General features: G+C 42.3%; 3 protein-coding genes across 15 annotated transcripts in view; all 3 read right to left on the bottom strand.

Moving 5' to 3' along the window:
- Nucleotides 1-720: 720 nt before the first annotated feature.
- On the bottom strand, nt 721-8,630 carry LOC114444541 (eukaryotic translation initiation factor 4 gamma 1-like). The gene is made up of 19 exons (XM_028419192.1): nt 8,552-8,630; nt 8,296-8,415; nt 7,798-8,208; nt 7,352-7,495; nt 6,944-7,180; nt 6,746-6,850; nt 5,495-5,785; nt 5,267-5,390; nt 5,064-5,178; nt 4,661-4,929; nt 4,357-4,484; nt 4,029-4,201; nt 3,751-3,876; nt 3,577-3,658; nt 3,249-3,347; nt 2,872-3,006; nt 2,593-2,674; nt 2,305-2,445; nt 721-2,224 (listed from the first exon to the last, which is right to left on the bottom strand). The coding sequence occupies exons 1-19, from the start codon at nt 8,600-8,602 to the stop codon at nt 2,043-2,045; spliced, it is 3,015 nt and encodes a 1,004-aa protein (XP_028274993.1). The 5' UTR covers nt 8,603-8,630; the 3' UTR covers nt 721-2,042.
- A 2,209-nt stretch (nt 8,631-10,839) lies between these two features.
- On the bottom strand, nt 10,840-18,794 carry LOC114445039 (eukaryotic translation initiation factor 4 gamma 1-like). The gene is made up of 19 exons (XM_028419982.1): nt 18,681-18,794; nt 18,425-18,544; nt 17,927-18,337; nt 17,471-17,614; nt 17,062-17,298; nt 16,864-16,968; nt 15,614-15,904; nt 15,386-15,509; nt 15,183-15,297; nt 14,780-15,048; nt 14,476-14,603; nt 14,148-14,320; nt 13,870-13,995; nt 13,696-13,777; nt 13,368-13,466; nt 12,991-13,125; nt 12,713-12,794; nt 12,425-12,565; nt 10,840-12,341 (listed from the first exon to the last, which is right to left on the bottom strand). The coding sequence occupies exons 1-19, from the start codon at nt 18,792-18,794 to the stop codon at nt 12,160-12,162; spliced, it is 3,078 nt and encodes a 1,025-aa protein (XP_028275783.1). The 3' UTR covers nt 10,840-12,159.
- Nucleotides 18,795-20,960: 2,166 nt separating this feature from the next.
- LOC114444539 (eukaryotic translation initiation factor 4 gamma 1-like) overlaps nt 20,961-27,847 on the bottom strand; it is a 31,427-nt gene continuing 24,540 nt past the window's right edge. For 12 of the 13 annotated variants that reach the window (XM_028419183.1, XM_028419179.1, XM_028419180.1 and 9 more), the window contains 16 exons: nt 27,670-27,813; nt 27,255-27,491; nt 27,057-27,161; nt 25,711-26,001; nt 25,494-25,605; nt 25,291-25,405; nt 24,897-25,156; nt 24,593-24,720; nt 24,265-24,437; nt 23,987-24,112; nt 23,811-23,892; nt 23,484-23,582; nt 23,107-23,241; nt 22,832-22,913; nt 22,544-22,684; nt 22,281-22,462 (listed from right to left, as the gene is read on the bottom strand). In XM_028419183.1, coding sequence (XP_028274984.1) covers nt 22,281-22,462; nt 22,544-22,684; nt 22,832-22,913; nt 23,107-23,241; nt 23,484-23,582; nt 23,811-23,892; nt 23,987-24,112; nt 24,265-24,437; nt 24,593-24,720; nt 24,897-25,156; nt 25,291-25,405; nt 25,494-25,605; nt 25,711-26,001; nt 27,057-27,161; nt 27,255-27,491; nt 27,670-27,813 — 2,412 coding nt within the window. Of the gene's footprint in view, nt 22,463-22,543; nt 22,685-22,831; nt 22,914-23,106; nt 23,242-23,483; nt 23,583-23,810; nt 23,893-23,986; nt 24,113-24,264; nt 24,438-24,592; nt 24,721-24,896; nt 25,157-25,290; nt 25,406-25,493; nt 25,606-25,710; nt 26,002-27,056; nt 27,162-27,254; nt 27,492-27,669; nt 27,814-27,847 lie in introns of all 13 variants that reach the window. The other variant, XM_028419178.1, reaches the window with a different exon arrangement.

Genomic DNA, 27,847 nt, shown 5'->3' with positions numbered 1-27,847 from the left:
TGCCCCATCCATGTTTTAGTCTCTGGACCTAGTTACATAATGTCTCCCACTGACCACATGGCTGTTTTCCTCAAGGCCAGCTCAAAAGCTTTGAGAAGCAAGCCAACACACTGTCTCCACTGCAACATGACATTTCAACAACAACAGATAGTGTCAGAAGCCAGAGCTCCTTTTAGACTCAAAACTAATGTTTACACTAAAGCAAAACACAAATATCATGTTTCAGGTTTCCAGAGAAATTAAATAAACAGCTTGGAAAATACATTAACTGAGCCGAAGGGATCTGTGAAAGATTTTCAGGGATTTTCCAAGAGTTTAAATCGAGGCAACTGGACTCAAGAATTGTTTTTTGAAGAAGTTTCACCACTCCCCCAAGTGGCTCGCAGAACTGAAGAAGCCAGTTGCCTCGATTTAAACTCTTGGAAATGACTATGAGCTGGATGAATGAGAGCATCCACAGATATATTTACAGGGACCTTTCAGTTGAAATGTAATATTGTATCTAATGTAGGTGGCTGTGAATGCGTGCGGCACGCCATGCTTTGCTCCTTCTTCACATTTCAGGCCTTTCACGCTGCTGTGAAGTAGGACAGAAAAAAACCTTCAGTGTCAAAGCCAGCCTACTGCTGCCATCACAAAAGCACAGGCGAGGGCACTTAGATTTTATTTGCAATGATCTTTATTATCCCTTCCAGTCTTGGATGTGAAAAGAGGCATTCATTTTCTTTAATTAAATATCTTTTTAATAAAGTAAAGCAAAAAAGTATTTACAGATTTTCATTTTTTTTAAATTGTAATCAATGACTTGGGTTGGATAATTACAAGCACCTTCTGCCAGCTGAGGAGAGAAAAATATAAATACAGGGAAAAACTGCCACTTTGTCTCAAAGGAAGAGTAGGGGGTTTAGGGGGTTACATTAGCATATTTTCTTTAAAAAAAACTATCCATCATATGTACAGAACTCTCCTGAAATGCTTTTCCACTCATGGAAGCAAAAGAAGGCCTTAGGATTCGTACTGTTAATTTTGTTTTTTTTATAGTCCTCTTTCATTAAAGTGGATTTTATCTGTATACTCTATTCAAGTTTCAATAGTGATATTTAATGTTTTTAAAATTCAACAACAGGCTTTGGAGGAGGGTGCATCCGTGAGCCCTCGCTCTTTCTCTCCCTTTTCTTAGTCCACAGTTTGTTTGTTTGAAGCATAGGGAACAAGTAAAACAGACACATTAGAGTGTGGGGGGTCAGGCTGGGGGTTTTTGAAGGGTGTAAGGGAAGCAACGGCACCCCCCAGCAGCAAAATGGTCAGTGTTCATTGCCCCACTCCGTCTTCTTAAAGTCAATGTGAAATCCTCTGGAGTCCACCACTGTTATTTGCAACTCCGGTCCAAAATGTCTTTTAGACGGCTCTCGAAACTTTTCTTTGTAGTTTTCTATTTTATTATAAAACACACACTCCAAACATCCAACGCCAGGAAAAAAGGAACAAAAAAAAAAAATACTAGTTGTCTACATAAAAGCTCATGTAGATCGAACACCATACATGTGGCATGACAGTGCTGCTGTGTCATGTCCAGATGATAAAGGGTGAATTCATCAAAAATATAGATGTGAACAGCCTTTAAAGTATTTTTTTTCTTATATCTGTCATTAAGCGAAATGTCTTTTATAGTGTTGCCGTGGCGAGGACAAGCCATTTGAAAACAACCTCAAAAAAATACTGAAGGAAACGGCGTTACAGTATCTCCCACGGCTTGTGACGCTTCTCAGCATTCTCTCTCATATCTATTTGCTCTATTTAATCCTGTATTCTCTTTACTTCAAAAAAGACATTCGGTTGTGCAGCGGAAAACAAGGAACCCAAAACAAACAAACAAAAAAAAATGATCGAATGTTCGATCCATAATACAATCTCTCCGTTGAAGAATTTGATTCTGTTTATGCAGAAGGATTTTGCTGATTCAGTCTTTTCTGAATCATCCACAGAACATTCGCTCTCAACAAGGATCCATTCTGAGCTGAAAGCGGCTCTCCCAGCAGCCCCTAGCTGTTGTCGGATTCTTCCTCGGCTTCTCGGAGCCAAATGAAGAAGGCAGTGGCGGACTTGAGAGCCACACCCTTACCCTGCTGCTCAGTGGGGTCTTTGCTAGACTCCCACTTGTAAAAGGCCTCCTCTTTGATCACATCCTCATCATAAAGGGTGTCAAAGAACATCCGCAGCAGATCTGAAATGAAGAAATAATATGTTTTTACAATAGAAATCACATACTTACATGGGGGGGGGGTATCTGAATGAGCTGCTTACTGGCAGGCTGCTCCATCTGCACCATCAGGGCCTGCAGGGCATAAAGGGCCTGCAGCTCCTTCTGTTCGTCCTTCAGGTATTTCTGCAGCAGCTTGGCCCTCTGTTTGATCACATCTCCATCCACCTTGTAGGGGTTCTCAGCTGCAGGGGAAATATACAATCAGAAATAAGTCTTAGTTGCATATTTTTCCATTTAGTTCAATCAATTTCCTCTCTAATCTTGGTCATCATCTAATGCACTATTAACAGTCTTCAATGAGGAATGTGAAAGGGGACAGAGCGACTCACAAATGATTGCTGACTGGCAGACGCAGGTCATCAGTGCTCTGACAAACATGTTGGAGGAGGTCTGCTGTTCATCTAGGTTGGCCTACATACAAAGAAAGATGTATTATTAACACATGCAGAAATAAAAAAAACAACATAAAAATCCTTTTTGAGTCAGCCTCATGAGTATATATAATGTTCCTTTGTTACAGCAAGCCTGACATGTTTTTCCTTTTGCAAAGAGAAATTCCCATTTTAAGCTGTCAATGGAAATGAAAAAATGAAGGTGGATATATAAACCTCAGTCCAGTCAATGATCCTCTGGTTGTTGGCCTTGTCATGGATCAGTCTGTCCAGCTGTTTGGTCAGCTCTGCAGCGCTCATCTCCTCCTTTCTGTTTTTCTCTGACTCGTCGCCCAGTGTGAACTCCACATCCTACACACAAAAGAATATACTGTAGTCAAACAAATGTAACAATGCTTCAGTAGTTTGATTTTGGGGATTTTTTTATAGACATATCAGGGTTTCAAGCTTGATGTTATAGATAATGCTGATTTTAGTACATTTTTCCTAGCTTGCTGGATTGTAAACCTGTCAGAAATTCCTTTCTGGATCTATATTGATGACCAAAACAAGAAGAGAGCATAGGTCAAATGTTCTTTTTGTTGACTCCATACCTTTTCTGTCACAAACTTGTTGACATCTGCGTCCTCAGGGAGGAAGTCTTTCCATCGGAGGTCTGCCTCCCTCCACATTGTGCCTGCCTTTTTATGGCTCTGATGGGAGAGAGACACAGATCAATATACACTAATGATTAAAGCTAACATTAACTGCCATGTTGGGTCACTGTAGTGTACATTTTGTTCATTTGTCATGTTGATCAAAGGAATTGTCCACTCAATAGTTAAGAGTTTTTTTTTATTATATGCTTGAATAAAGTTAACCTAATTACATTCTAATACAACAATATAACAGAAAATACATTAGAAAATGCTCTGCTCTTACCATTTCTTTGCAGAGTGAAGTGAGGATGTGGACCAGCAGGACCCCAGCTAGGCCCAGAGGAATCAAAGGCTTTGAGATCTCCCTGGAGGCAAAGCATCAAACTAACATTTAAAAACAGACCAAAATATGTCTCCTTCTCGACCATGCTGAAGGGCTAAACAAGTGACAACTAACCTGAAAAGTTCTCCCATGGGAATGCCTCCCTCATGCAGCATGGGAGTGATCAGCTCACCCATATAGGCCCAGAAGTAGGGGATGTCTATTGCCATGTCTTCTGCCACCTCCAGAAGTTCATGAAGCCTGTAAATATTCAGACAAAGTACACTGACCTTAAAGTTGATTCAAATGTTAAAGAATAAGAACATGCTGGATCAGATGAACAGATACTAAGCAACATGGCATCAAGCAAATGGAAACCTCTCAGAAAGGTTTTAGTCATAACATCATCTGACCCTTTATAGTACTGTTGTGTTGGGAGGATGCCGGTCTTAATGAGCTGGTGCAGCAGCAGGCCCATGCGCTCCCTGGCGATAGCGCTGCGCTCCAGGGTAAACTCCAGCCCGTTTCGTACAAACACAAAGAGAAGCTGAGTGCTGTTCATCTCCTGCACACACTGCAGAGCCTCCTGTGGGACAGAAACGTATATACACAGTATTAACACTGAGTGCATCATAAATCCTGTCAGTTGTCAAAGGATTTTTTAGATAATACAAACAAAAAAGGGAAGGAATTCCATTGTAAGCATGGCAGTTCATTGCAGACTTTAAGGCATAGGTGTACCTTCATATCATTGATATGGAGGTACTCTTCAGTGATGGCTGTGGATTTCTTTTCTACCTCCTCCTCAGTCAAGGCAGGCTTGGTGGGGGTCTGGGGAGGTGGAGGGGTGGCAGCTGTTTCCCGCTTCACTGTTCATACACATAATAAGAAAAATAATTTAACAAACATGCATTGAAAAAAAGTTCAGAAGAAAGTTTCCAGTTTCCTTTAGTAGATGTTTAAATGTATGTATGCAGTTCACAGCTCACAGGTTTAAACCTGAATGTAATGTCACTCTAAACATGAGCTACATCCTGCCCCCTACCATTCCCTTTGCTCCTGGCTCGTTCCCTGCTGTCTCTGTCACTGTCATCTGTCATGCTCGCCACTCTGCGGACAGGATCAGCCGAACCGCGCTGCTCTCTCTCTCTGATTCGCTCCTCGTTCTCCCGGCTGAAGCTGTGCTTGGTGATCTGCAGCCGATTGCGGTCGTGGTCATCCCTTCGTTCATCCCGCCGGTCGAAACGGTCGCCTCCACGCTCAGAGCGGTCAGAGAGCTCAAACCGGTCGCTCCGGTCTCGACTTGAGCTGTTTCTGTTGGTAAGCACCATGAGTAAACTCGGTAAAAGTGTTTTAAATAATAAAAGCGTTACAACATTAACAATCATTTTGGTAACTCTGAATAAATGACGTTGGCAGTGAGAGTTGTATCCTGTATCCTTACACACCTCTGAGGAACTCTTCTCTCTGAGTCCATAGAAGAGCCTGAGGAGGATGAAGGCTGCTGCAAGGCTGAGAACCTGTTCAGAGTGCTGGTGGCTGGAAGGCTGCCTGACTCTGAGCCTGCAGATAAAACACACAACAAGCTTTGGCCATTTGGTATATCTAGTTAATTATTTTATGTATTGACACATCAGCTTGAAGAACCTACCAGAATCTGTAGTTTTGGTACTGGTGCCACCACTGCTGCCCTTTCCCCAGCTCCTCCAGGTGCTGGGGAAAGGGCCATTACGTCCTGGGGCGAGCAACAGATTGTTGAAGTCAGGAACAGGAGTCTGAAAGAAGAGACCGTCTATTAAAGACAAAGTACATGTTACTTGTCCTTCACTACATTATACATGAACGGGCACCTTGGTGAAAAGCACCCCTCCTTCCTTACCTTTGTGATTTTGCTAAGGCGTGAGGTGTCAATAGGTCGGTTCTTGGATATGGGCACTGTATTCCAGCCCTCATCCTGGGGAGGTGCTCCACGACCTGAAGTATGGGGGCCACCTCGGCCTCCAGGACCACCTCCACTCATCCTGCCTCCTGAACCAACGCTGGATTCCTTCTTGAAGATGAGAGCTTGTTGCACCTTCATCTGCTCCCTGTGTTCCTCCAGCTGAGCATCTTTGTGGATCTGGTCAATGGTCTTTGGTCCCTGATCACCTCGCCGGGGCACCCAGTTGTTCTGAGAGGTTGAGAAGTACGTACAGGACACAATAATTGTTGTACCTTTTGAGATGCTTAGCCTTTTTTTGCTTAGCCAATTCCTTTGTTACTTTATCAAAAATATTTGCCTCTATATATCAGTGATGCTAGAACTGAAAAGAAATAAGAAACCAAGATCTTAGCAACACTAAGTAAGACTACAGTATGTGTTTCACAATTACATTGCAGCAGATTTTGGCTTGTAAAAACAATGAAGACAGCACTAAACTGAACTGGCTATATAAAGCACTGAAATAAGATGGAGGAAAAAAAGTACTTGAAATTACCATGACACCTATGGTGAAGCAACAGTTTTAGAATTAGCAGCTATGTTGTTGTTCACTAGTAGGGATGGAATTAATCTTCCTGTCTCAGCTTATGGCACCGAGTAGCTCTATGTTTAGGAGCTGCCCTGCATTAAAGAGCTGAGAGAGTGTTTCTTACACATTTCATTCTAAGCCCATATGAGATTCACACAGGCCAAGGCTAAAGACCAGTGTAGGTATCTCGGGGGCTGTGAATAGAACCAATACGCACACAAAAACACACACTACATTCATACACACTAAAAGTGTGCAACATGCAAGAAGCTCTTAGTGTAATACTGATGGCTTAGTTTAGACAGAGCAGTAGTTATTAAGCACAAACCCCAAATGCAGTCACAAAACTACCACAGATATTGCATGCTAGACCATAAAACACAAAAGAGAGGTGAAAACAGAATGAATATTGAGAATGAACGCGCTGATCAGCTAAAATGTAAAATTTAGTCAAGTATTCAGAAGAAATGTGGTAATCCCATGTTTAATTCTGTTGAACTACTATGTGTTAGACAATATTGTTTGACAAAAATGGCCAGTCTTTGACATGAGGTTATTAGTGAAGTGATCATGTAAAGCTGCTTATTGACAACACTATGAGTGTCTGTGTTTTGATTTACCCGTCGAAGGTCCAGCACGTCCTGCAGCATAAAACGAATCCTGGCGGATGTCTTCTTCTCCTTTATTATTTTCTCCATCTGATTGAAATACTGGTCCATACGAGGCTGAAAACAGAGTGTCCAAAGTGTTTGATGACTATCTACATAAAACTTGGTCCTCCCCTTCATACTCTATTATAGAGAATGTGTCAATTGTACCTTGGCCTTCTCAAAGTCTAGGTCCTTGCCGATGGTAGACAACAGTCTACAGAGGCACTCCAGGGACTCCTCGTCATGGTTTTTGAGCAGCTTTACAATACAGTCGTGCATGATGACCTCTGTGAGCATTTTAAGCTTGAACAGCTCACCAATGAACTTGATGTTGCCCATGGAGCGCCTCTTGGCTTTATCTTTACTCTCATCTAGCTCTTCAATAAGCCGCTGCTTCTCTTCCTCCTACCATCAAAAACAAACATTATTTCCTCTAAACAAAATCACAGTCTTGGGATTAGTAGAATACATACTTATCAACGCACACTTAATTAATACTAGCAGCATAACTTTAGCGCTTTATAGTTAGGGCGGCAAAAAATGCCCCCCCCCATATTAGATGATGCAGCACTGTACCCCTGATGCAGCTTCCAGCTCTTTCTGCTTCTTCTCAAAGATCTCATCGTCATCTTTATCCTTCTCAAACTCCTTCTGGCATCGATTTAGTAGCAGCTTGTGGAAATTCACACTGGTTCCCGGCTTATCTATTTGGACTTCAAGCTGAAATGAGCAGCGAGAATGTGTGTCAGAAAGAAAGCAAGAAAAAGGCCTAGTATAGGTTCATGTAGTGATGAAGTCACTAGTCAAGTTTCTCAGACCGTTTACTTCAGTGGCCTAGATACATACTATTGTTTGCGGCTTAGTTTTAAATACTTCCCTGTCGGAGGAGAGGAGGCAGGCAGTGCGTCAAAACATGGATATTAACAGACAAACATGACATTACATTTTTGCTGCATGCTGATTAAAAGAAGAAGGAAGAAGAACAGTGCATTCTGCCTGTGTTTGGACATAGCACCACTTACCCCCATAAGGCAGCGGCACATGTTGGCATAGGCCACCGAAAAGTTTGGCTCAGAGATGGCTTTTTCAAAGGTAAGGTCTACGACTCCTTTTAACCTCTCTTCAGTGTCAATCGTAAGTTTCATCACTTGTTTCATGAGCCGTTGAAACTTTTCTGGGGTCAGTTTGTTAAGGATGCTGCGGACCTGTTTAAACAACTCCTTGGTCTTAATAAGTTCTAGATCGTTCTCCTCGGTTTCATCTCCTGGACGACTGCGCACTGGTTTCTTCACTGAAGGTTTCCAAGCCTTCTCTGCCTTGTTAAGCTGCACGTCATCATTCAGTGACATGCTGGTAATGATCTTTCTCGGCTCTTTCATTTGGATCTGGTGAGATCGACGTGGACCACCAACACCCATGCCTGTACCTGGAGGCTGTGGGGAAAGATAAGATGTGGTTTCATTCATAGACTTATCTTCAGGTGCAGTGAGCTGTGGCACAACAACAAAATGGTAACTTACTGGTCCTCTGCTCCCTCCTCCCATGCCAGGCCTGCCAAGGTTGGCGAATGAAGGTGTGAAGTCACAGTTCATCCCTGGTAGGCGACTGGGGTGAATCTGACGCAGAGGAGTCTTATTTACCTGAACATATAGAAGCTAGTATTAGATACTTGCAAAGATGGGGAAATGTATTAACATGGAACAAATCAAATCGACAAAAAGTGCTAATTATCTAAATAACAGTGATTACTCAAGCCTAAATACATGCTCATGTCACCTTGTCTAGGATAATATCACTGATGTCTGGTAGACCCTCGGGCTTGTTCATGCTGGCTGGGATAAACTGGAGTCTCAGAAGGAACTCCCTGTCATACTTCTTCCTTTCTTCCATGTTAATTGGCTTCCACTGTTCTGAAACAGACAAATCAGTAAAGATGTAGATAAATTCTGCATTCTGGTGACGGTTCAGGAAAAAAATCCGAACCGTTCGGTACACGTGTTTCGGTTCGGGGCGCGTGTTCTGTTCGGTTCTGGACATGCGCATCAAGTAATACAAGGGGGCGTTTTTACCACAGCATAGAGACGAGTGTTGTGTCTCTCTCGCTACATTTGGCGGCTTTCCAAACTTTTTTTAATCTAAAGCTACTAGTGACTCTGGTGACGTTTGGAGACTGACGTGAAATCATTCTGCAGTCAGCTCCTCGACAAGCAGCGGCCGTGAGCTCCTCCCCCGCCTCAACGCACTCACAGCCGGTCACTCGCTCTGTAGCTTCACGCAGCAGGTTCAGCTGCAGGCGGAGCAGAGAGACCCACAGCACTTGCGTCCAATCGTGCGCAAAGCTGCCGAAGGTCCCGTCATGGTTTACAGAGCGGGATGTAAATTGCATATTTCAATGGCAAAAATAAAATAAATCACGGACATCAGTACTGTTAGCTTAGCCTAGCGTAGTCATAGAGTTCAGTCTATCCAACTAGCATGTAATAAGCAACGGTGGACAAAGCAGCACACGTTCTTTTTTCTGACGGTGTGTGTCTGTGTGTGTGTGTGTGTGTGCAGGCGCAGACAGAAATGACATGCTGCCGTGCAAATAAGATAAATATCATGAGCTGATTACTTTGTTTAATAAAGGAACAAGGTGTAGACCTGTTGTATAGGAAAGGTTTTCTTAAATGGCTTCTGTTATGATCTGGTGCTATATAGAAGTGAAAAAGAAATAAAATTGACTTGACCTGAAATAATGATGGGGAAACACTGAACTGATTCTTAAATATGGTGAATGTTGGATAAATAGGCTGTGTATTTTATGCTCATCTGGTATTTCCAGAGTGTTAAAAGTAGAAAAAACCTCAACAATGTAAACCGAACCCAACCGAAAACCGTGACCTCAGAACCGTGATACGAACCGAACCGTGGATTTAGTGAACCGTTCCACCCCTACTAGTTATGCTAAAGAAAAATGCACCAAGAGATATATCATGACTTACAACTCACCTTGTAGCTTCCCGTTCAAATTAACATTAGTTTGTTTGTCTGCCGTTGCTAGGCAATCAAACTCTTGTTCTTCACCCTCTTTCATCTTCTTCTTGCTTTGATTGCCGTTGCTAGGCAATCAATCAAGCAATTTCGGTGTCATCTGCCAAATGTATCTCAAATGTATCAAATTTCTATTGCTCATTAGATGCTGCTCTATCAAACTTGTATTCAGAATTTTCTAATTCCGAATCGTGGTGACAGGCTGACACACAGAGGCACACAAAGCTCTGAATTGCTCTGATTCTCCAGCAATTTAGAGCAATCCTTCACATCAGCATTCAAAGCAATGCTTCAGCTGCAGCAATCAAACTTGCATTTTCTTCAAGAAATGCCCTTTTCTAGTATCATTTTCTTGTCATTTCAATCAAAAAAACTGTCTCCACTGCAACATGACATCTCAACAACAACAGATAGTGTCAGAAGCCAGAGCTCCTTTAAGACTCAAAACTAATGTTTACACTAAAGCAAAACACAAATATCATGTTTCAGGTTTCCAGAGAAATTAAATAAACAGCTTGGAAAATACATTAACTGAGCCGAAGTGATCTGTGAAAGATTTACAGGGATTTTCCAAGAGTTTAAATCGAGGCAACTGGACTCAAGGATTGTTTTTTCGAAGACGTTTCGCCACTCCCCCAAGTGGCTTCTTCAGTTCTGCGAGCCACTTGGGGGAGTGGCGAAACGTCTTCAAAAAAACAATCCTTGAGTCCAGTTGCCTCGATTTAAACTCTTGGAAATGACTATGAGCTGGATGAATGAGAGCATCCACAGATATATTTACAGGGATCTTTCAGTTGAAATGTAATATTGTATCTAATGTAGGTGGCTGTGAATGCGTGCGGCACGCCATGCTTTGCTCCTTCTTCACATTTCAGGCCTTTCACGCTGCTGTGAAGTAGGACAGAAAAAAACCTTCAGTGTCAAAGCCAGCCTACTGCTGCCATCACAAAAGCACAGGCGAGGGCACTTAGATTTTATTTGCAATGATCTTTATTATCCCTTCCAGTCTTGGATGTGAAAAGAGGCATTCATTTTCTTTAATTAAATATCTTTTTAATAAAGTAAAGCAAAAAAGTATTTACAGATTTTCATTTTTTTTAAATTGTAATCAATGACTTGGGTTGGATAATTACAAGCACCTTCTGCCAGCTGAGGAGAGAAAAATATAAATACAGGGAAAAACTGCCACTTTGTCTCAAAGGAAGAGTAGGGGGTTTAGGGGGTTACATTAGCATATTTTCTTTAAAAAAAACTATCCATCATATGTACAGAACTCTCCTGAAATGCTTTTCCACTCATGGAAGCAAAAGAAGGCCTTAGGATTCGTACTGTTAATTTTGTTTTTTTTACAGTCCTCTTTCATTAAAGTGGATTTTATCTGTATACTCTATTCAAGTTTCAATAGTGATATTTAATGTTTTTAAAATTCAACAACAGGCTTTGGAGGAGGGTGCATCCGTGAGCCCTCGCTCTTTCTCTCCCTTTTCTTAGTCCACAGTTTTTGTGTTTGAAGCATAGGGAACAAGTAAAACAGACACATTAGAGTGTGGGGGGTCAGGCTGGGGGTTTTTGAAGGGTGTAAGGGAAGCAACGGCACCCCCCAGCAGCAAACTGGTCAGTGTTCATTGCCCCACTCCGTCTTCTTAAAGTCAATGTGAAATCCTCTGGAGTCCACCACTGTTATTTGCAACTCCGGTCCAAAATGTCTTTTAGACGGCTCTCGATTTTTTCTTTGTAGTTTTCTATTTTATTATAAAACACACACTCCAAACATCCAACGCCAGGAAAAAAGGAACAAAAAAAAAAATACTAGTTGTCTACATAAAAGCTCATGTAGATCGAACACCATACATGTGGCATGACAGTGCTGCTGTGTCATGTCCAGATGATAAAGGGTGAATTCATCAAAAATATAGATGTGAACAGCCTTTAAAGTATTTTTTTTCTTATATCTGTCATTAAGCGAAATGTCTTTTATAGTGTTGCCGTGGCGAGGACAAGCCATTTGAAAACAACCTCAAAAAAATACTGAAGGAAACGGCGTTACAGTATCTCCCACGGCTTGTGACGCTTCTCAGCATTCTCTCTCATATCTATTTGCTCTATTTAATCCTGTATTCTCTTTACTTCAAAAAAGACATTCGGTTGTGCAGCGGAAAACAAGGAACCCAAAACAAACAAACAAAAAAAAATGATCGAATGTTCGATCCATAATACAATCTCTCCGTTGAAGAATTTGATTCTGTTTATGCAGAAGGATTTTGCTGATTCAGTCTTTTCTGAATCATCCACAGAACATTCGCTCTCAACAAGGATCCATTCTGAGCTGAAAGCGGCTCTCCCAGCAGCCCCTAGCTGTTGTCGGATTCTTCCTCGGCTTCTCGGAGCCAAATGAAGAAGGCAGTGGCAGACTTGAGAGCCACACCCTTACCCTGCTGCTCAGTGGGGTCTTTGCTAGACTCCCACTTGTAAAAGGCCTCCTCTTTGATCACATCCTCATCATAAAGGGTGTCAAAGAACATCCGCAGCAGATCTGAAATGAAGAAATAATATGTTTTTACAATAGAAATCACATACTTACATGGGGGGGGGGGGGTATCTGAATGAGCTGCTTACTGGCAGGCTGCTCCATCTGCACCATCAGGGCCTGCAGGGCATAAAGGGCCTGCAGCTCCTTCTGTTCGTCCTTCAGGTATTTCTGCAGCAGCTTGGCCCTCTGTTTGATCACATCTCCATCCACCTTGTAGGGGTTCTCAGCTGCAGGGGAAATATACAATCAGAAATAAGTCTTAGTTGCATATTTTTCCATTTAGTTCAATCAATTTCCTCTCTAATCTTGGTCATCATCTAATGCACTATTAACAGTCTTCAATGAGGAATGTGAAAGGGGACAGAGCGACTCACAAATGATTGCTGACTGGCAGACGCAGGTCATCAGTGCTCTGACAAACATGTTGGAGGAGGTCTGCTGTTCATCTAGGTTGGCCTACATACAAAGAAAGATGTATTATTAACACATGCAGAAATAAAAAAACAACATAAAAATCCTTTTTGAGTCAGCCTCATGAGTATATATAATGTTCCTTTGTTACAGCAAGCCTGACATGTTTTTCCTTTTGCAAAGAGAAATTCCCATTTTAAGCTGTCAATGGAAATGAAAAAATGAAGGTGGATATATAAACCTCAGTCCAGTCAATGATCCTCTGGTTGTTGGCCTTGTCATGGATCAGTCTGTCCAGCTGTTTGGTCAGCTCTGCGGCGCTCATCTCCTCCTTTCTGTTTTTCTCTGACTCGTCGCCCAGTGTGAACTCCACATCCTACACACAAAAGAATATACTGTAGTCAAACAAATGTAACAATGCTTCAGTAGTTTGATTTTGGGGATTTTTTTATAGACATATCAGGGTTTCAAGCTTGATGTTATAGATAATGCTGATTTTAGTACATTTTTCCTAGCTTGCTGGATTGTAAACCTGTCAGAAATTCCTTTCTGGATCTATATTGATGACCAAAACAAGAAGAGAGCATAGGTCAAATGTTCTTTTTGTTGACTCCATACCTTTTCTGTCACAAACTTGTTGACATCTGCGTCCTCAGGGAGGAAGTCTTTCCATCGGAGGTCTGCCTCCCTCCACATTGTGCCTGCCTTTTTATGGCTCTGATGGGAGAGAGACACAGATCAATATACACTAATGATTAAAGCTAACATTAACTGCCATGTTGGGTCACTGTAGTGTACATTTTGTTCATTTGTCATGTTGATCAAAGGAATTGTCCACTCAATAGTTAAGAGTTTTTTTTTATTATATGCTTGAATAAAGTTAACCTAATTACATTCTAATACAACAATATAACAGAAAATACATTAGAAAATGCTCTGCTCTTACCATTTCTTTGCAGAGTGAAGTGAGGATGTGGACCAGCAGGACCCCAGCTAGGCCCAGAGGAATCAAAGGCTTTGAGATCTCCCTGGAGGCAAAGCATCAAACTAACATTTAAAAACAGACCAAAATATGTCTCCTTCTCGACCATGCTGAAGGGCTAAACAAGTGACAACTAACCTGAAAAGTTCTCCCATGGGAATGCCTCCCTCATGCAGCATGGGAGTGATCAGCTCACCCATATAGGCCCAGAAGTAGGGGATGTCTATTGCCATGTCTTCTGCCACCTCCAGAAGTTCATGAAGCCTGTAAATATTCAGACAAAGTACACTGACCTTAAAGTTGATTCAAATGTTAAAGAATAAGAACATGCTGGATCAGATGAACAGATACTAAGCAACATGGCATCAAGCAAATGGAAACCTCTCAGAAAGGTTTTAGTCATAACATCATCTGACCCTTTATAGTACTGTTGTGTTGGGAGGATGCCGGTCTTAATGAGCTGGTGCAGCAGCAGGCCCATGCGCTCCCTGGCGATAGCGCTGCGCTCCAGGGTAAACTCCAGCCCGTTTCGTACAAACACAAAGAGAAGCTGAGTGCTGTTCATCTCCTGCACACACTGCAGAGCCTCCTGTGGGACAGAAACGTATATACACAGTATTAACACTGAGTGCATCATAAATCCTGTCAGTTGTCAAAGGATTTTTTAGATAATACAAACAAAAAAGGGAAGGAATTCCATTGTAAGCATGGCAGTTCATTGCAGACTTTAAGGCATAGGTGTACCTTCATATCATTGATATGGAGGTACTCTTCAGTGATGGCTGTGGATTTCTTTTCTACCTCCTCCTCAGTCAAGGCAGGCTTGGTGGGGGTCTGGGGAGGTGGAGGGGTGGCAGCTGTTTCCCGCTTCACTGTTCATACACATAATAAGAAAAATAATTTAACAAACATGCATTGAAAAAAAGTTCAGAAGAAAGTTTCCAGTTTCCTTTAGTAGATGTTTAAATGTATGTATGCAGTTCACAGCTCACAGGTTTAAACCTGAATGTAATGTCACTCTAAACATGAGCTACATCCTGCCCCCTACCATTCTCTTTGCTCCTGGCTCGTTCCCTGCTGTCTCTGTCACTGTCATCTGTCATGCTCGCCACTCTGCGGACAGGATCAGCCGAACCGCGCTGCTCTCTCTCTCTAATTCGCTCCTCGTTCTCCCGGCTGAAGCTGTGCTTGGTGATCTGCAGCCGATTGCGGTCGTGGTCATCCCTTCGTTCATCCCGCCGGTCGAAACGGTCGCCTCCACGCTCAGAGCGGTCAGAGAGCTCAAACCGGTCGCTCCGGTCTCGACTTGAGCTGTTTCTGTTGGTAAGCACCATGAGTAAACTCGGTAAAAGTGTTTTAAATAATAAAAGCGTTACAACATTAACAATCATTTTGGTAAATCTGAATAAATGACGTTGGCAGTGAGAGTTGTATCCTGTATCCTTACACACCTCTGAGGAACTCTTCTCTCTGAGTCCATAGAAGAGCCTGAGGAGGATGAAGGCTGCTGCAAGGCTGAGAACCTGTTCAGAGTGCTGGTGGCTGGAAGGCTGCCTGACTCTGAGCCTGCAGATGAAACACACAACAAGCTTTGGCCATTTGGTATATCTAGTTAATTATTTTATGTATTGACACATCAGCTTGAAGAACCTACCAGAATCTGTAGTTTTGGTACTGGTGCCACCACTGCTGCCCTTTCCCCAGCTCCTCCAGGTGCTGGGGAAAGGGCCATTACGTCCTGGGGCGAGCAACAGATTGTTGAAGTCAGGAACAGGAGTCTGAAAGAAGAGACCGTCTATTAAAGACAAAGTACATGTTACTTGTCCTTCACTACATTATACATGAACGGGCACCTTGGTGAAAAGCACCCCTCCTTCCTTACCTTTGTGATTTTGCTAAGGCGTGAGGTGTCAATAGGTCGGTTCTTGGATATGGGCACTGTATTCCAGCCCTCATCCTGGGGAGGTGCTCCACGACCTGAAGTATGGGGGCCACCTCGGCCTCCAGGACCACCTCCACTCATCCTGCCTCCTGAACCAACGCTGGATTCCTTCTTGAAGATGAGAGCTTGTTGCACCTTCATCTGCTCCCTGTGTTCCTCCAGCTGAGCATCTTTGTGGATCTGGTCAATGGTCTTTGGTCCCTGATCACCTCGCCGGGGCACCCAGTTGTTCTGAGAGGTTGAGAAGTACGTACAGGACACAATAATTGTTGTACCTTTTGAGATGCTTAGCCTTTTTTTGCTTAGCCAATTCCTTTGTTACTTTATCAAAAATATTTGCCTCTATATATCAGTGATGCTAGAACTGAAAAGAAATAAGAAACCAAGATCTTAGCAACACTAAGTAAGACTACAGTATGTGTTTCACAATTACATTGCAGCAGATTTTGGCTTGTAAAAACAATGAAGACAGCACTAAACTGAACTGGCTATATAAAGCACTGAAATAAGATGGAGGAAAAAAAGTACTTGAAATTACCATGACACCTATGGTGAAGCAACAGTTTTAGAATTAGCAGCTATGTTGTTGTTCACTAGTAGGGATGGAATTAATCTTCCTGTCTCAGCTTATGGCACCGAGTAGCTCTATGTTTAGGAGCTGCCCTGCATTAAAGAGCTGAGAGAGTGTTTCTTACACATTTCATTCTAAGCCCATATGAGATTCACACAGGCCAAGGCTAAAGACCAGTGTAGGTATCTCGGGGGCTGTGAATAGAACCAATACGCACACAAAAACACACACTACATTCATACACACTAAAGTGTGCAACATGCAAGAAGCTCTTAGTGTAATACTGATGGCTTAGTTTAGACAGAGCAGTAGTTATTAAGCACAAACCCCAAATGCAGTCACAAAACTACCACAGATATTGCATGCTAGACCATAAAACACAAAAGAGAGGTGAAAACAGAATGAATATTGAGAATGAACGCGCTGATCAGCTAAAATGTAAAATTTAGTCAAGTATTCAGAAGAAATGTGGTAATCCCATGTTTAATTCTGTTGAACTACTATGTGTTAGACAATATTGTTTGACAAAAATGGCCAGTCTTTGACATGAGGTTATTAGTGAAGTGATCATGTAAAGCTGCTTATTGACAACACTATGAGTGTCTGTGTTTTGATTTACCCGTCGAAGGTCCAGCACGTCCTGCAGCATAAAACGAATCCTGGCGGATGTCTTCTTCTCCTTTATTATTTTCTCCATCTGATTGAAATACTGGTCCATACGAGGCTGAAAACAGAGTGTCCAAAGTGTTTGATGACTATCTACATAAAACTTGGTCCTCCCCTTCATACTCTATTATAGAGAATGTGTCAATTGTACCTTGGCCTTCTCAAAGTCTAGGTCCTTGCCGATGGTAGACAACAGTCTACAGAGGCACTCCAGGGACTCCTCGTCATGGTTTTTGAGCAGCTTTACAATACAGTCGTGCATGATGACCTCTGTGAGCATTTTAAGCTTGAACAGCTCACCAATGAACTTGATGTTGCCCATGGAGCGCCTCTTGGCTTTATCTTTACTCTCATCTAGCTCTTCAATAAGCCGCTGCTTCTCTTCCTCCTACCATCAAAAACAAACATTATTTCCTCTAAACAAAATCACAGTCTTGGGATTAGTAGAATACATACTTATCAACGCACACTTAATTAATACTAGCAGCATAACTTTAGCGCTTTATAGTTAGGGCGGCAAAAAATGCCCCCCCCCCATATTAGATGATGCAGCACTGTACCCCTGATGCAGCTTCCAGCTCTTTCTGCTTCTTCTCAAAGATCTCATCATCATCTTTATCCTTCTCAAACTCCTTCTGGCATCGATTTAGTAGCAGCTTGTGGAAATTCACACTGGTTCCCGGCTTATCTATTTGGACTTCAAGCTGAAATGAGCAGCGAGAATGTGTGTCAGAAAGAAAGCAAGAAAAAGGCCTAGTATAGGTTCATGTAGTGATGAAGTCACTAGTCAAGTTTCTCAGACCGTTTACTTCAGTGGCCTAGATACATACTATTGTTTGCGGCTTAGTTTTAAATACTTCCCTGTCGGAGGAGAGGAGGCAGGCAGTGCGTCAAAACATGGATATTAACAGACAAACATGACATTACATTTTTGCTGCATGCTGATTAAAAGAAGAAGGAAGAAGAAGGAAGAAGAACAGTGCATTCTGCCTGTGTTTGGACATAGCACCACTTACCCCCATAAGGCAGTGGCACATGTTGGCATAGGCCACCGAAAAGTTTGGCTCAGAGATGGCTTTTTCAAAGGTAAGGTCTACGACTCCTTTTAACCTCTCTTCAGTGTCAATCGTAAGTTTCATCACTTGTTTCATGAGCCGTTGAAACTTTTCTGGGGTCAGTTTGTTAAGGATGCTGCGGACCTGTTTAAACAACTCCTTGGTCTTAATAAGTTCTAGATCGTTCTCCTCGGTTTCATCTCCTGGACGACTGCGAACTGGTTTCTTCACTGAAGGTTTCCAAGCCTTCTCTGCCTTGTTAAGCTGCACGTCATCATTCAGTGACATGCTGGTAATGATCTTTCTCGGCTCTTTCATTTGGATCTGGTGAGATCGACGTGGACCACCAACACCCATGCCTGTACCTGGAGGCTGTGGGGAAAGAGAAGATGTGGTTTCATTCATAGACTTATCTTCAGGTGCAGTGAGCTGTGGCACAACAACAAAATGGTAACTTACTGGTCCTCTGCTCCCTCCTCCCATGCCAGGCCTGCCAAGGTTGGCGAATGAAGGTGTGAAGTCACAGTTCATCCCTGGAAGGCGACTGGGGTGAATCTGACGCAGAGGAGTCTTATTTACCTGAACATATAGAAGCTAGTATTAGATACTTGCAAAGATGGGGAAATGTATTAACATGGAACAAATCAAATCGACAAAAAGTGCTAATTATCTAAATAACAGTGATTACTCAAGCCTAAATACATGCTCATGTCACCTTGTCTAGGATAATATCACTGATGTCTGGTAGACCCTCGGGCTTGTTCATGCTGGCTGGGATAAACTGGAGTCTCAGAAGGAACTCCCTGTCATACTTCTTCCTTTCTTCCATGTTAATTGGCTTCCACTGTTCTGAAACAGACAAATCAGTAAAGATGTAGATAAATTCTGCATTCTGGTGACGGTTCAGGAAAAAAATCCGAACCGTTCGGTACACGTGTTCCGGTTCGGGGCGCGTGTTCTGTTCGGTTCTGGACATGCGCATCAAGTAATACAAGGGGGCGTTTTTACCACAGCATAGAGACGAGTGTTGTGTCTCTCTCGCTACATTTGGCGGCTTTCCAAACTTTTTTTAATCTAAAGCTACTAGTGACTCTGGTGACGTTTGGAGACTGACGTGAAATCATTCTGCAGTCAGCTCCTCGACAAGCAGCGGCCGTGAGCTCCTCCCCCGCCTCAACGCACTCACAGCCGGTCACTCGCTCTGTAGCTTCACGCAGCAGGTTCAGCTGCAGGCGGAGCAGAGAGACCCACAGCACTTGCGTCCAATCGTGCGCAAAGCTGCCGCAGGTCCCGTCATGGTTTACAGAGCGGGATGTAAATTGCATATTTCAATGGCAAAAATAAAATAAATCACGGACATCAGTACTGTTAGCTTAGCCTAGCGTAGTCATAGAGTTCAGTCTATCCAACTAGCATGTAATAAGCAACGGTGGACAAAGCAGCACACGTTCTTTTTTCTGACGGTGTGTGTCTGTGTGTGTGTGTGCAGGCGCAGACAGAAATGACATGCTGCCGTGCAAATAAGATAAATATCATGAGCTGATTACTTTGTTTAATAAAGGAACAAGGTGTAGACCTGTTGTATAGGAAAGGTTTTCTTAAATGGCTTCTGTTATGATCTGGTGCTATATAGAAGTGAAAAAGAAATAAAATTGACTTGACCTGAAATAATGATGGGGAAACACTGAACTGATTCTTAAATATGGTGAATGTTGGATAAATAGGCTGTGTATTTTATGCTCATCTGGTATTTCCAGAGTGTTAAAAGTAGAAAAAACCTCAACAATGTAAACCGAACCCAACCGAAAACCGTGACCTCAGAACCGTGATACGAACCGAACCGTGGATTTAGTGAACCGTTCCACCCCTACTAGTTATGCTAAAGAAAAATGCACCAAGAGATATCATGACTTACAACTCACCTTGTAGCTTCCCGTTCAAATTAACATTAGTTTGTTTGTCTGCCGTTGCTAGGCAATCAAACTCTTGTTCTTCACCCTCTTTCATCTTCTTCTTGCTTTGATTGCCGTTGCTAGGCAATCAATCAAGCAATTTCGGTGTCATCTGCCAAATGTATCTCAAATGTATCAAATTTCTATTGCTCATTAGATGCTGCTCTATCAAACTTGTATTCAGAATTTTCTAATTCCGAATCGTGGTGACAGGCTGACACACAGAGGCACACAAAGCTCTGAATTGCTCTGATTCTCCAGCAATTTAGAGCAATCCTTCACATCAGCATTCAAAGCAATGCTTCAGCTGCAGCAATCAAACTTGCATTTTCTTCAAGAAATGCCCTTTTCTAGTATCATTTTCTTGTCATTTCAATCAAAAAAACTGTCTCCACTGCAACATGACATCTCAACAACAACAGATAGTGTCAGAAGCCAGAGCTCCTTTAAGACTCAAAACTAATGTTTACACTAAAGCAAAACACAAATATCATGTTTCAGGTTTCCAGAGAAATTAAATAAACAGCTTGGAAAATACATTAACTGAGCCGAAGTGATCTGTGAAAGATTTACAGGGATTTTCCAAGAGTTTAAATCGAGGCAACTGGACTCAAGGATTGTTTTTTCGAAGACGTTTCGCCACTCCCCCAAGTGGCTTCTTCAGTTCTGCGAGCCACTTGGGGGAGTGGCGAAACGTCTTCAAAAAAACAATCCTTGAGTCCAGTTGCCTCGATTTAAACTCTTGGAAATGACTATGAGCTGGATGAATGAGAGCATCCACAGATATATTTACAGGGATCTTTCAGTTGAAATGTAATATTGTATCTAATGTAGGTGGCTGTGAATGCGTGCGGCACGCCATGCTTTGCTCCTTCTTCACATTTCAGGCCTTTCACGCTGCTGTGAAGTAGGACAGAAAAAAACCTTCAGTGTCAAAGCCAGCCTACTGCTGCCATCACAAAAGCACAGGCGAGGGCACTTAGATTTTATTTGCAATGATCTTTATTATCCCTTCCAGTCTTGGATGTGAAAAGAGGCATTCATTTTCTTTAATTAAATATCTTTTTAATAAAGTAAAGCAAAAAAGTATTTACAGATTTTCATTTTTTTTAAATTGTAATCAATGACTTGGGTTGGATAATTACAAGCACCTTCTGCCAGCTGAGGAGAGAAAAATATAAATACAGGGAAAAACTGCCACTTTGTCTCAAAGGAAGAGTAGGGGGTTTAGGGGGTTACATTAGCATATTTTCTTTAAAAAAAACTATCCATCATATGTACAGAACTCTCCTGAAATGCTTTTCCACTCATGGAAGCAAAAGAAGGCCTTAGGATTCGTACTGTTAATTTTGTTTTTTTTATAGTCCTCTTTCATTAAAGTGGATTTTATCTGTATACTCTATTCAAGTTTCAATAGTGATATTTAATGTTTTTAAAATTCAACAACAGGCTTTGGAGGAGGGTGCATCCGTGAGCCCTCGCTCTTTCTCTCCCTTTTCTTAGTCCACAGTTTGTTTGTTTGAAGCATAGGGAACAAGTAAAACAGACACATTAGAGTGTGGGGGGTCAGGCTGGGGGTTTTTGAAGGGTGTAAGGGAAGCAACGGCACCCCCCAGCAGCAAAATGGTCAGTGTTCATTGCCCCACTCCGTCTTCTTACAGTCAATGTGAAATCCTCTGGAGTCCACCACTGTTATTTGCAACTCCGGTCCAAAATGTCTTTTAGACGGCTCTCGAAACTTTTCTTTGTAGTTTTCTATTTTATTATAAAACACACACTCCAAACATCCAACGCCAGGAAAAAAGGAACAAAAAAAAAATACCAGTTGTCTACATAAAAGCTCATGTAGATCGAACACCATACATGTGGCATGACAGTGCTGCTGTGTCATGTCCAGATGATAAAGGGTGAATTCATCAAAAATATAGATGTGAACAGCCTTTAAAGTATTTTTTTTCTTATATCTGTCATTAAGCGAAATGTCTTTTATAGTGTTGCCGTGGCGAGGACAAGCCATTTGAAAACAACCTCAAAAAAATACTGAAGGAAACGGCGTTACAGTATCTCCCACGGCTTGTGACGCTTCTCAGCATTCTCTCTCATATCTATTTGCTCTATTTAATCCTGTATTCTCTTTACTTCAAAAAAGACATTCGGTTGTGCAGCGGAAAACAAGGAACCCAAAACAAACAAACAAAAAAAAATGATCGAATGTTCGATCCATAATACAATCTCTCCGTTGAAGAATTTGATTCTGTTTATGCAGAAGGATTTTGCTGATTCAGTCTTTTCTGAATCATCCACAGAACATTCGCTCTCAACAAGGATCCATTCTGAGCTGAAAGCGGCTCTCCCAGCAGCCCCTAGCTGTTGTCGGATTCTTCCTCGGCTTCTCGGAGCCAAATGAAGAAGGCAGTGGCGGACTTGAGAGCCACACCCTTACCCTGCTGCTCAGTGGGGTCTTTGCTAGACTCCCACTTGTAAAAGGCCTCCTCTTTGATCACATCCTCATCATAAAGGGTGTCAAAGAACATCCGCAGCAGATCTGAAATGAAGAAATAATATGTTTTTACAATAGAAATCACATACTTACATGGGGGGGGGGGTATCTGAATGAGCTGCTTACTGGCAGGCTGCTCCATCTGCACCATCAGGGCCTGCAGGGCATAAAGGGCCTGCAGCTCCTTCTGTTCGTCCTTCAGGTATTTCTGCAGCAGCTTGGCCCTCTGTTTGATCACATCTCCATCCACCTTGTAGGGGTTCTCAGCTGCAGGGGAAATATACAATCAGAAATAAGTCTTAGTTGCATATTTTTCCATTTAGTTCAATCAATTTCCTCTCTAATCTTGGTCATCATCTAATGCACTATTAACAGTCTTCAATGAGGAATGTGAAAGGGGACAGAGCGACTCACAAATGATTGCTGACTGGCAGACGCAGGTCATCAGTGCTCTGACAAACATGTTGGAGGAGGTCTGCTGTTCATCTAGGTTGGCCTACATACAAAGAAAGATGTATTATTAACACATGCAGAAATAAAAAAAACAACATAAAAATCCTTTTTGAGTCAGCCTCATGAGTATATATAATGTTCCTTTGTTACAGCAAGCCTGACATGTTTTTCCTTTTGCAAAGAGAAATTCCCATTTTAAGCTGTCAATGGAAATGAAAAAAGGTGGATATATAAACCTCAGTCCAGTCAATGATCCTCTGGTTGTCGGCCTTGTCATGGATCAGTCTGTCCAGCTGTTTGGTCAGCTCTGCAGCGCTCATCTCCTCCTTTCTGTTTTTCTCTGACTCGTCGCCCAGTGTGAACTCCACATCCTACACACAAAAGAATATACTGTAGTCAAACAAATGTAACAATGCTTCAGTAGTTTGATTTTGGGGATTTTTTTATAGACATATCAGGGTTTCAAGCTTGATGTTATAGATAATGCTGATTTTAGTACATTTTTCCTAGCTTGCTGGATTGTAAACCTGTCAGAAATTCCTTTCTGGATCTATATTGATGACCAAAACAAGAAGAGAGCATAGGTCAAATGTTCTTTTTGTTGACTCCATACCTTTTCTGTCACAAACTTGTTGACATCTACGTCCTCAGGGAGGAAGTCTTTCCATCGGAGGTCTGCCTCCCTCCACATTGTGCCTGCCTTTTTATGGCTCTGATGGGAGAGAGACACAGATCAATATACACTAATGATTAAAGCTAACATTAACTGCCATGTTGGGTCACTGTAGTGTACATTTTGTTCATTTGTCATGTTGATCAAAGGAATTGTCCACTCAATAGTTAAGAGTTTTTTTTATTATATGCTTGAATAAAGTTAACCTAATTACATTCTAATACAACAATATAACAGAAAATACATTAGAAAATGCTCTGCTCTTACCATTTCTTTGCAGAGTGAAGTGAGGATGTGGACCAGCAGGACCCCAGCTAGGCCCAGAGGAATCAAAGGCTTTGAGATCTCCCTGGAGGCAAAGCATCAAACTAACATTTAAAAACAGACCAAAATATGTCTCCTTCTCGACCATGCTGAAGGGCTAAACAAGTTTGACAACTAACCTGAAAAGTTCTCCCATGGGAATGCCTCCCTCATGCAGCATGGGAGTGATCAGCTCACCCATATAGACCCAGAAGTAGGGGATGTCTATTGCCATGTCTTCTGCCACCTCCAGAAGTTCATGAAGCCTGTAAATATTCAGACAAAGTACACTGACCTTAAAGTTGATTCAAATGTTAAAGAATAAGAACATGCTGGATCAGATGAACAGATACTAAGCAACATGGCATCAAGCAAATGGAAACCTCTCAGAAAGGTTTTAGTCATAACATCATCTGACCCTTTATAGTACTGTTGTGTTGGGAGGATGCCGGTCTTAATGAGCTGGTGCAGCAGCAGGCCCATGTGCTCCCTGGCGATAGCGCTGCGCTCCAGGGTCGACTCCAGCCCATTTCGTACAAACACAAAGAGAAGCTGAGTGCTGTTCATCTCCTGCACACACTGCAGAGCCTCCTGTGGGACAGAAACGTATATACACAGTATTAACACTGAGTGCATCATAAATCCTGTCAGTTGTCAAAGGATTTTTTAGATAATACAAACAAAAAAGGGAAGGAATTCCATTGTAAGCATGGCAGTTCATTGCAGACTTTAAGGCATAGGTGTACCTTCATATCATTGATATGGAGGTACTCTTCAGTGATGGCTGTGGATTTCTTTTCTACCTCCTCCTCAGTCAAGGCAGGCTTGGTGGGGGTCTGGGGAGGTGGAGGGGTGGCAGCTGTTTCCCGCTTCACTGTTCATACACATAATAAGAAAAATAATTTAACAAACATGCATTGAAAAAAAGTTCAGAAGAAAGTTTCCAGTTTCCTTTAGTAGATGTTTAAATGTATGTATGCAGTTCACAGCTCACAGGTTTAAACCTGAATGTAATGTCACTCTAAACATGAGCTACATCCTGCCCCCTACCATTCTCTTTGCTCCTGGCTCGTTCCCTGCTGTCTCTGTCACTGTCATCTGTCATGCTCGCCACTCTGCGGACAGGATCAGCTGAACCGCGCTGCTCTCTCTCTCTAATTCGCTCCTCGTTCTCCCGGCTGAAGCTGCGCTTGGTGATCTGCAGGCGATTCCGGTCGCGGTCATCCCTTCGTTCATCCCGCCGGTCGAAACGGTCGCCTCCACGCTCAGAGCGGTCAAATCGGTCGCTCCGGTCTCGACTTGAGCTGTTTCTGTTGGTAAGCACCATGAGTAAACTTGGTAAAAGTGTTTTAAATAATAAAAGCGTTACAACATTAACAATCATTTTGGTAACTCTGAATAAATGACGTTGGCAGTGAGAGTTGTATCCTGTATCCTTACACACCTCTGAGGAACTCTTCTCTCTGAGTCCATAGAAGAGCCTGAGGAGGATGAAGGCTGCTGCAAGGCTGAGAACCTGTTCAGAGTGCTGGTGGCTGGACGGCTGCCTGACTCTGAGCCTGCAGATGAAACACACAACAAGCTTTGGCCATTTGGTATATCTAGTTAATTATTTTATGTATTGACACATCAGCTTGAAGAACCTACCAGAATCTGTAGTTTTGGTACTGGTGCCACCACTGCTGCCCTTACCCCAGCTCCCCCAGGTGCCTTTACCTCCTGGGGCGAGCAACTGATTGTTGAAGTCAAGAACAGGAGTCTGAAAAGAAGAGACCGTCTATTAAAGACAAAGTACATGTTACTTGTCCTTCACTACATTATACATGAACGGGCACCTTGGTGAAAAGCACCCCTCCTTCCTTACCTTTGTGATTTTGCTAAGGCGTGAGGTGTCAATAGGTCGGTTCTTGGATATGGGCACTGTATTCCAGCCCTCATCCTGGGGAGGTGCTCCACGACCTGAAGTATGGGGGCCACCTCGGCCTCCAGGACCACCTCCACTCATCCTGCCTCCTGAACCAAGGCTGGATTCCTTCTTGAAGATGAGGGCTTGTTGCACCTTCATCTGCTCCCTGTGTTCCTCCAGCTGAGCATCTTTGTGGATCTGGTCAATGGTCTTGGGTCCCTGATCACCTCGCCGGGGCACCCAGTTGTTCTGAGAGGTTGAGAAGTACGTACAGGACACCGTTAAGTGATTACAAAGGATAACACAATAATTGTTGTACCTTTTGAGATGCTTAGCCTTTACAAGTATTATATTTCTTCTAAACTATAAAGGTTTTTTTTCCAGTTCTATATCACCAATTCCTTTGTTACTATATCAAAAATATTTGCCTCTATATATCAGCGATGCTAGAACTGAAAAGAAACACAATTACATTGCAGCGGATTTTGGCTTGTAAAAACAATGAAGACAGCAGGTTTTGTAACACTGTGTGGGAGGGACTGGAAGTCTAACTACAGGACTGCAACATTCCACTAAACTGAACTGGCTATATAAAGCACTGAAATAAGATGGAGGAAAAAAAAAACTAAAAAAAAAAGTACTCTAAATTACCATGACACCTATGGTGAAGCAACAGTTTTAGAATTAGCAGCTATGTTGTTGTTCACTAGTAGGGATGGAATTAATCTTCCTGTCTCAGCTTATGGCACCGAGTAGCTCTATGTTTAGGAGCTGCCCTGCATTAAAGAGCTGAGAGAGTGTTTCTTACACATTTCATTCTAAGCCCATATGAGATTCACACAGGCCAAGGCTAAAGACCAGTGTAGGTATCTCGGGGGCTGTGAATAGAACCAATACGCACACAAAAACACACACTACATTCATACACACTAAAGGTGTGCAACATGCAAGAAGCTCTTAGTGTAATACTGATGGCTTAGTTTAGACAGAGCAGTAGTTATTAAGCACAAACCCCAAATGCAGTCACAAAACTACCACAGATATTACATGCTAGACCATAAAACACAAAAGAGAGGTGAAAACAGAATGAATATTGAGAATGAACGCGCTGATCAGCTAAAATGTAAAATTTAGTCAAGTATTCAGAAGAAATGTGGTAATCCCATGTTTAATTCTGTTGAACTACTATGTGTTAGACAATATTGTTTGACAAAAATGGCCAGTCTTTGACATGAGGTTATTAGTGAAGTGATCATGTAAAGCTGCTTATTGACAACACTATGAGTGTCTGTGTTTTGATTTACCCGTCGAAGGTCCAGCACGTCCTGCAGCATAAAACGAATCCTGGCGGATGTCTTCTTCTCCTTTATTATTTTCTCCATCTGATTGAAATACTGGTCCATACGAGGCTGAAAACAGAGTGTCCAAAGTGTTTGATGACTACCTACATAAAACTTGGTCCTCCCCTTCATACTCTATTATAGAGAATGTGTCAATTGTACCTTGGCCTTCTCAAAGTCTAGGTCCTTGCCGATGGTAGACAACAGTCTACAGAGGCACTCCAGGGACTCCTCGTCATGGTTTTTGAGCAGCTTTACAATACAGTCGTGCATGATGACCTCTGTGAGCATTTTAAGCTTGAACAGCTCACCAATAAACTTGATGTTGCCCATGGAGCGCCTCTTGGCTTTATCTTTACTCTCATCTAGCTCTTCAATAAGCCGCTGCTTCTCTTCCTCCTACCATCAAAAACAAACATTATTCCCTCTAAACAAAATCACAGTCTTGGGATTAGTAGAATACATACTTATCAACGCACACTTAATTAATACTAGCAGCATAACCCCCCCCCGCCTTGACTACATCCCCCTTTTTCCTTTGTGTTTAAGGCCCATATGAGATGATGCAGCACTGTACCCCTGATGCAGCTTCCAGCTCTTTCTGCTTCTTCTCAAAGATCTCATCATCATCTTTATCCTTCTCAAACTCCTTCTGGCATCGATTTAGTAGCAGCTTGCGGAAATTCACACTGGTTCCCGGCTTATCTGTTTGGACTTTAAGCTGAAATGAGCAGAGAGAATGTGTGTCAGAAAGA

The sequence above is a fragment of the Parambassis ranga genome, chromosome 13, assembly GCF_900634625.1.
Source record: "Parambassis ranga chromosome 13, fParRan2.1, whole genome shotgun sequence".
In the NCBI taxonomy this organism is placed as follows: Eukaryota; Metazoa; Chordata; class Actinopteri; family Ambassidae; genus Parambassis; species Parambassis ranga.
Note: the sequence above shows the minus strand (reverse complement) of the source record. Positions and strands in the feature narration are given on the sequence as shown.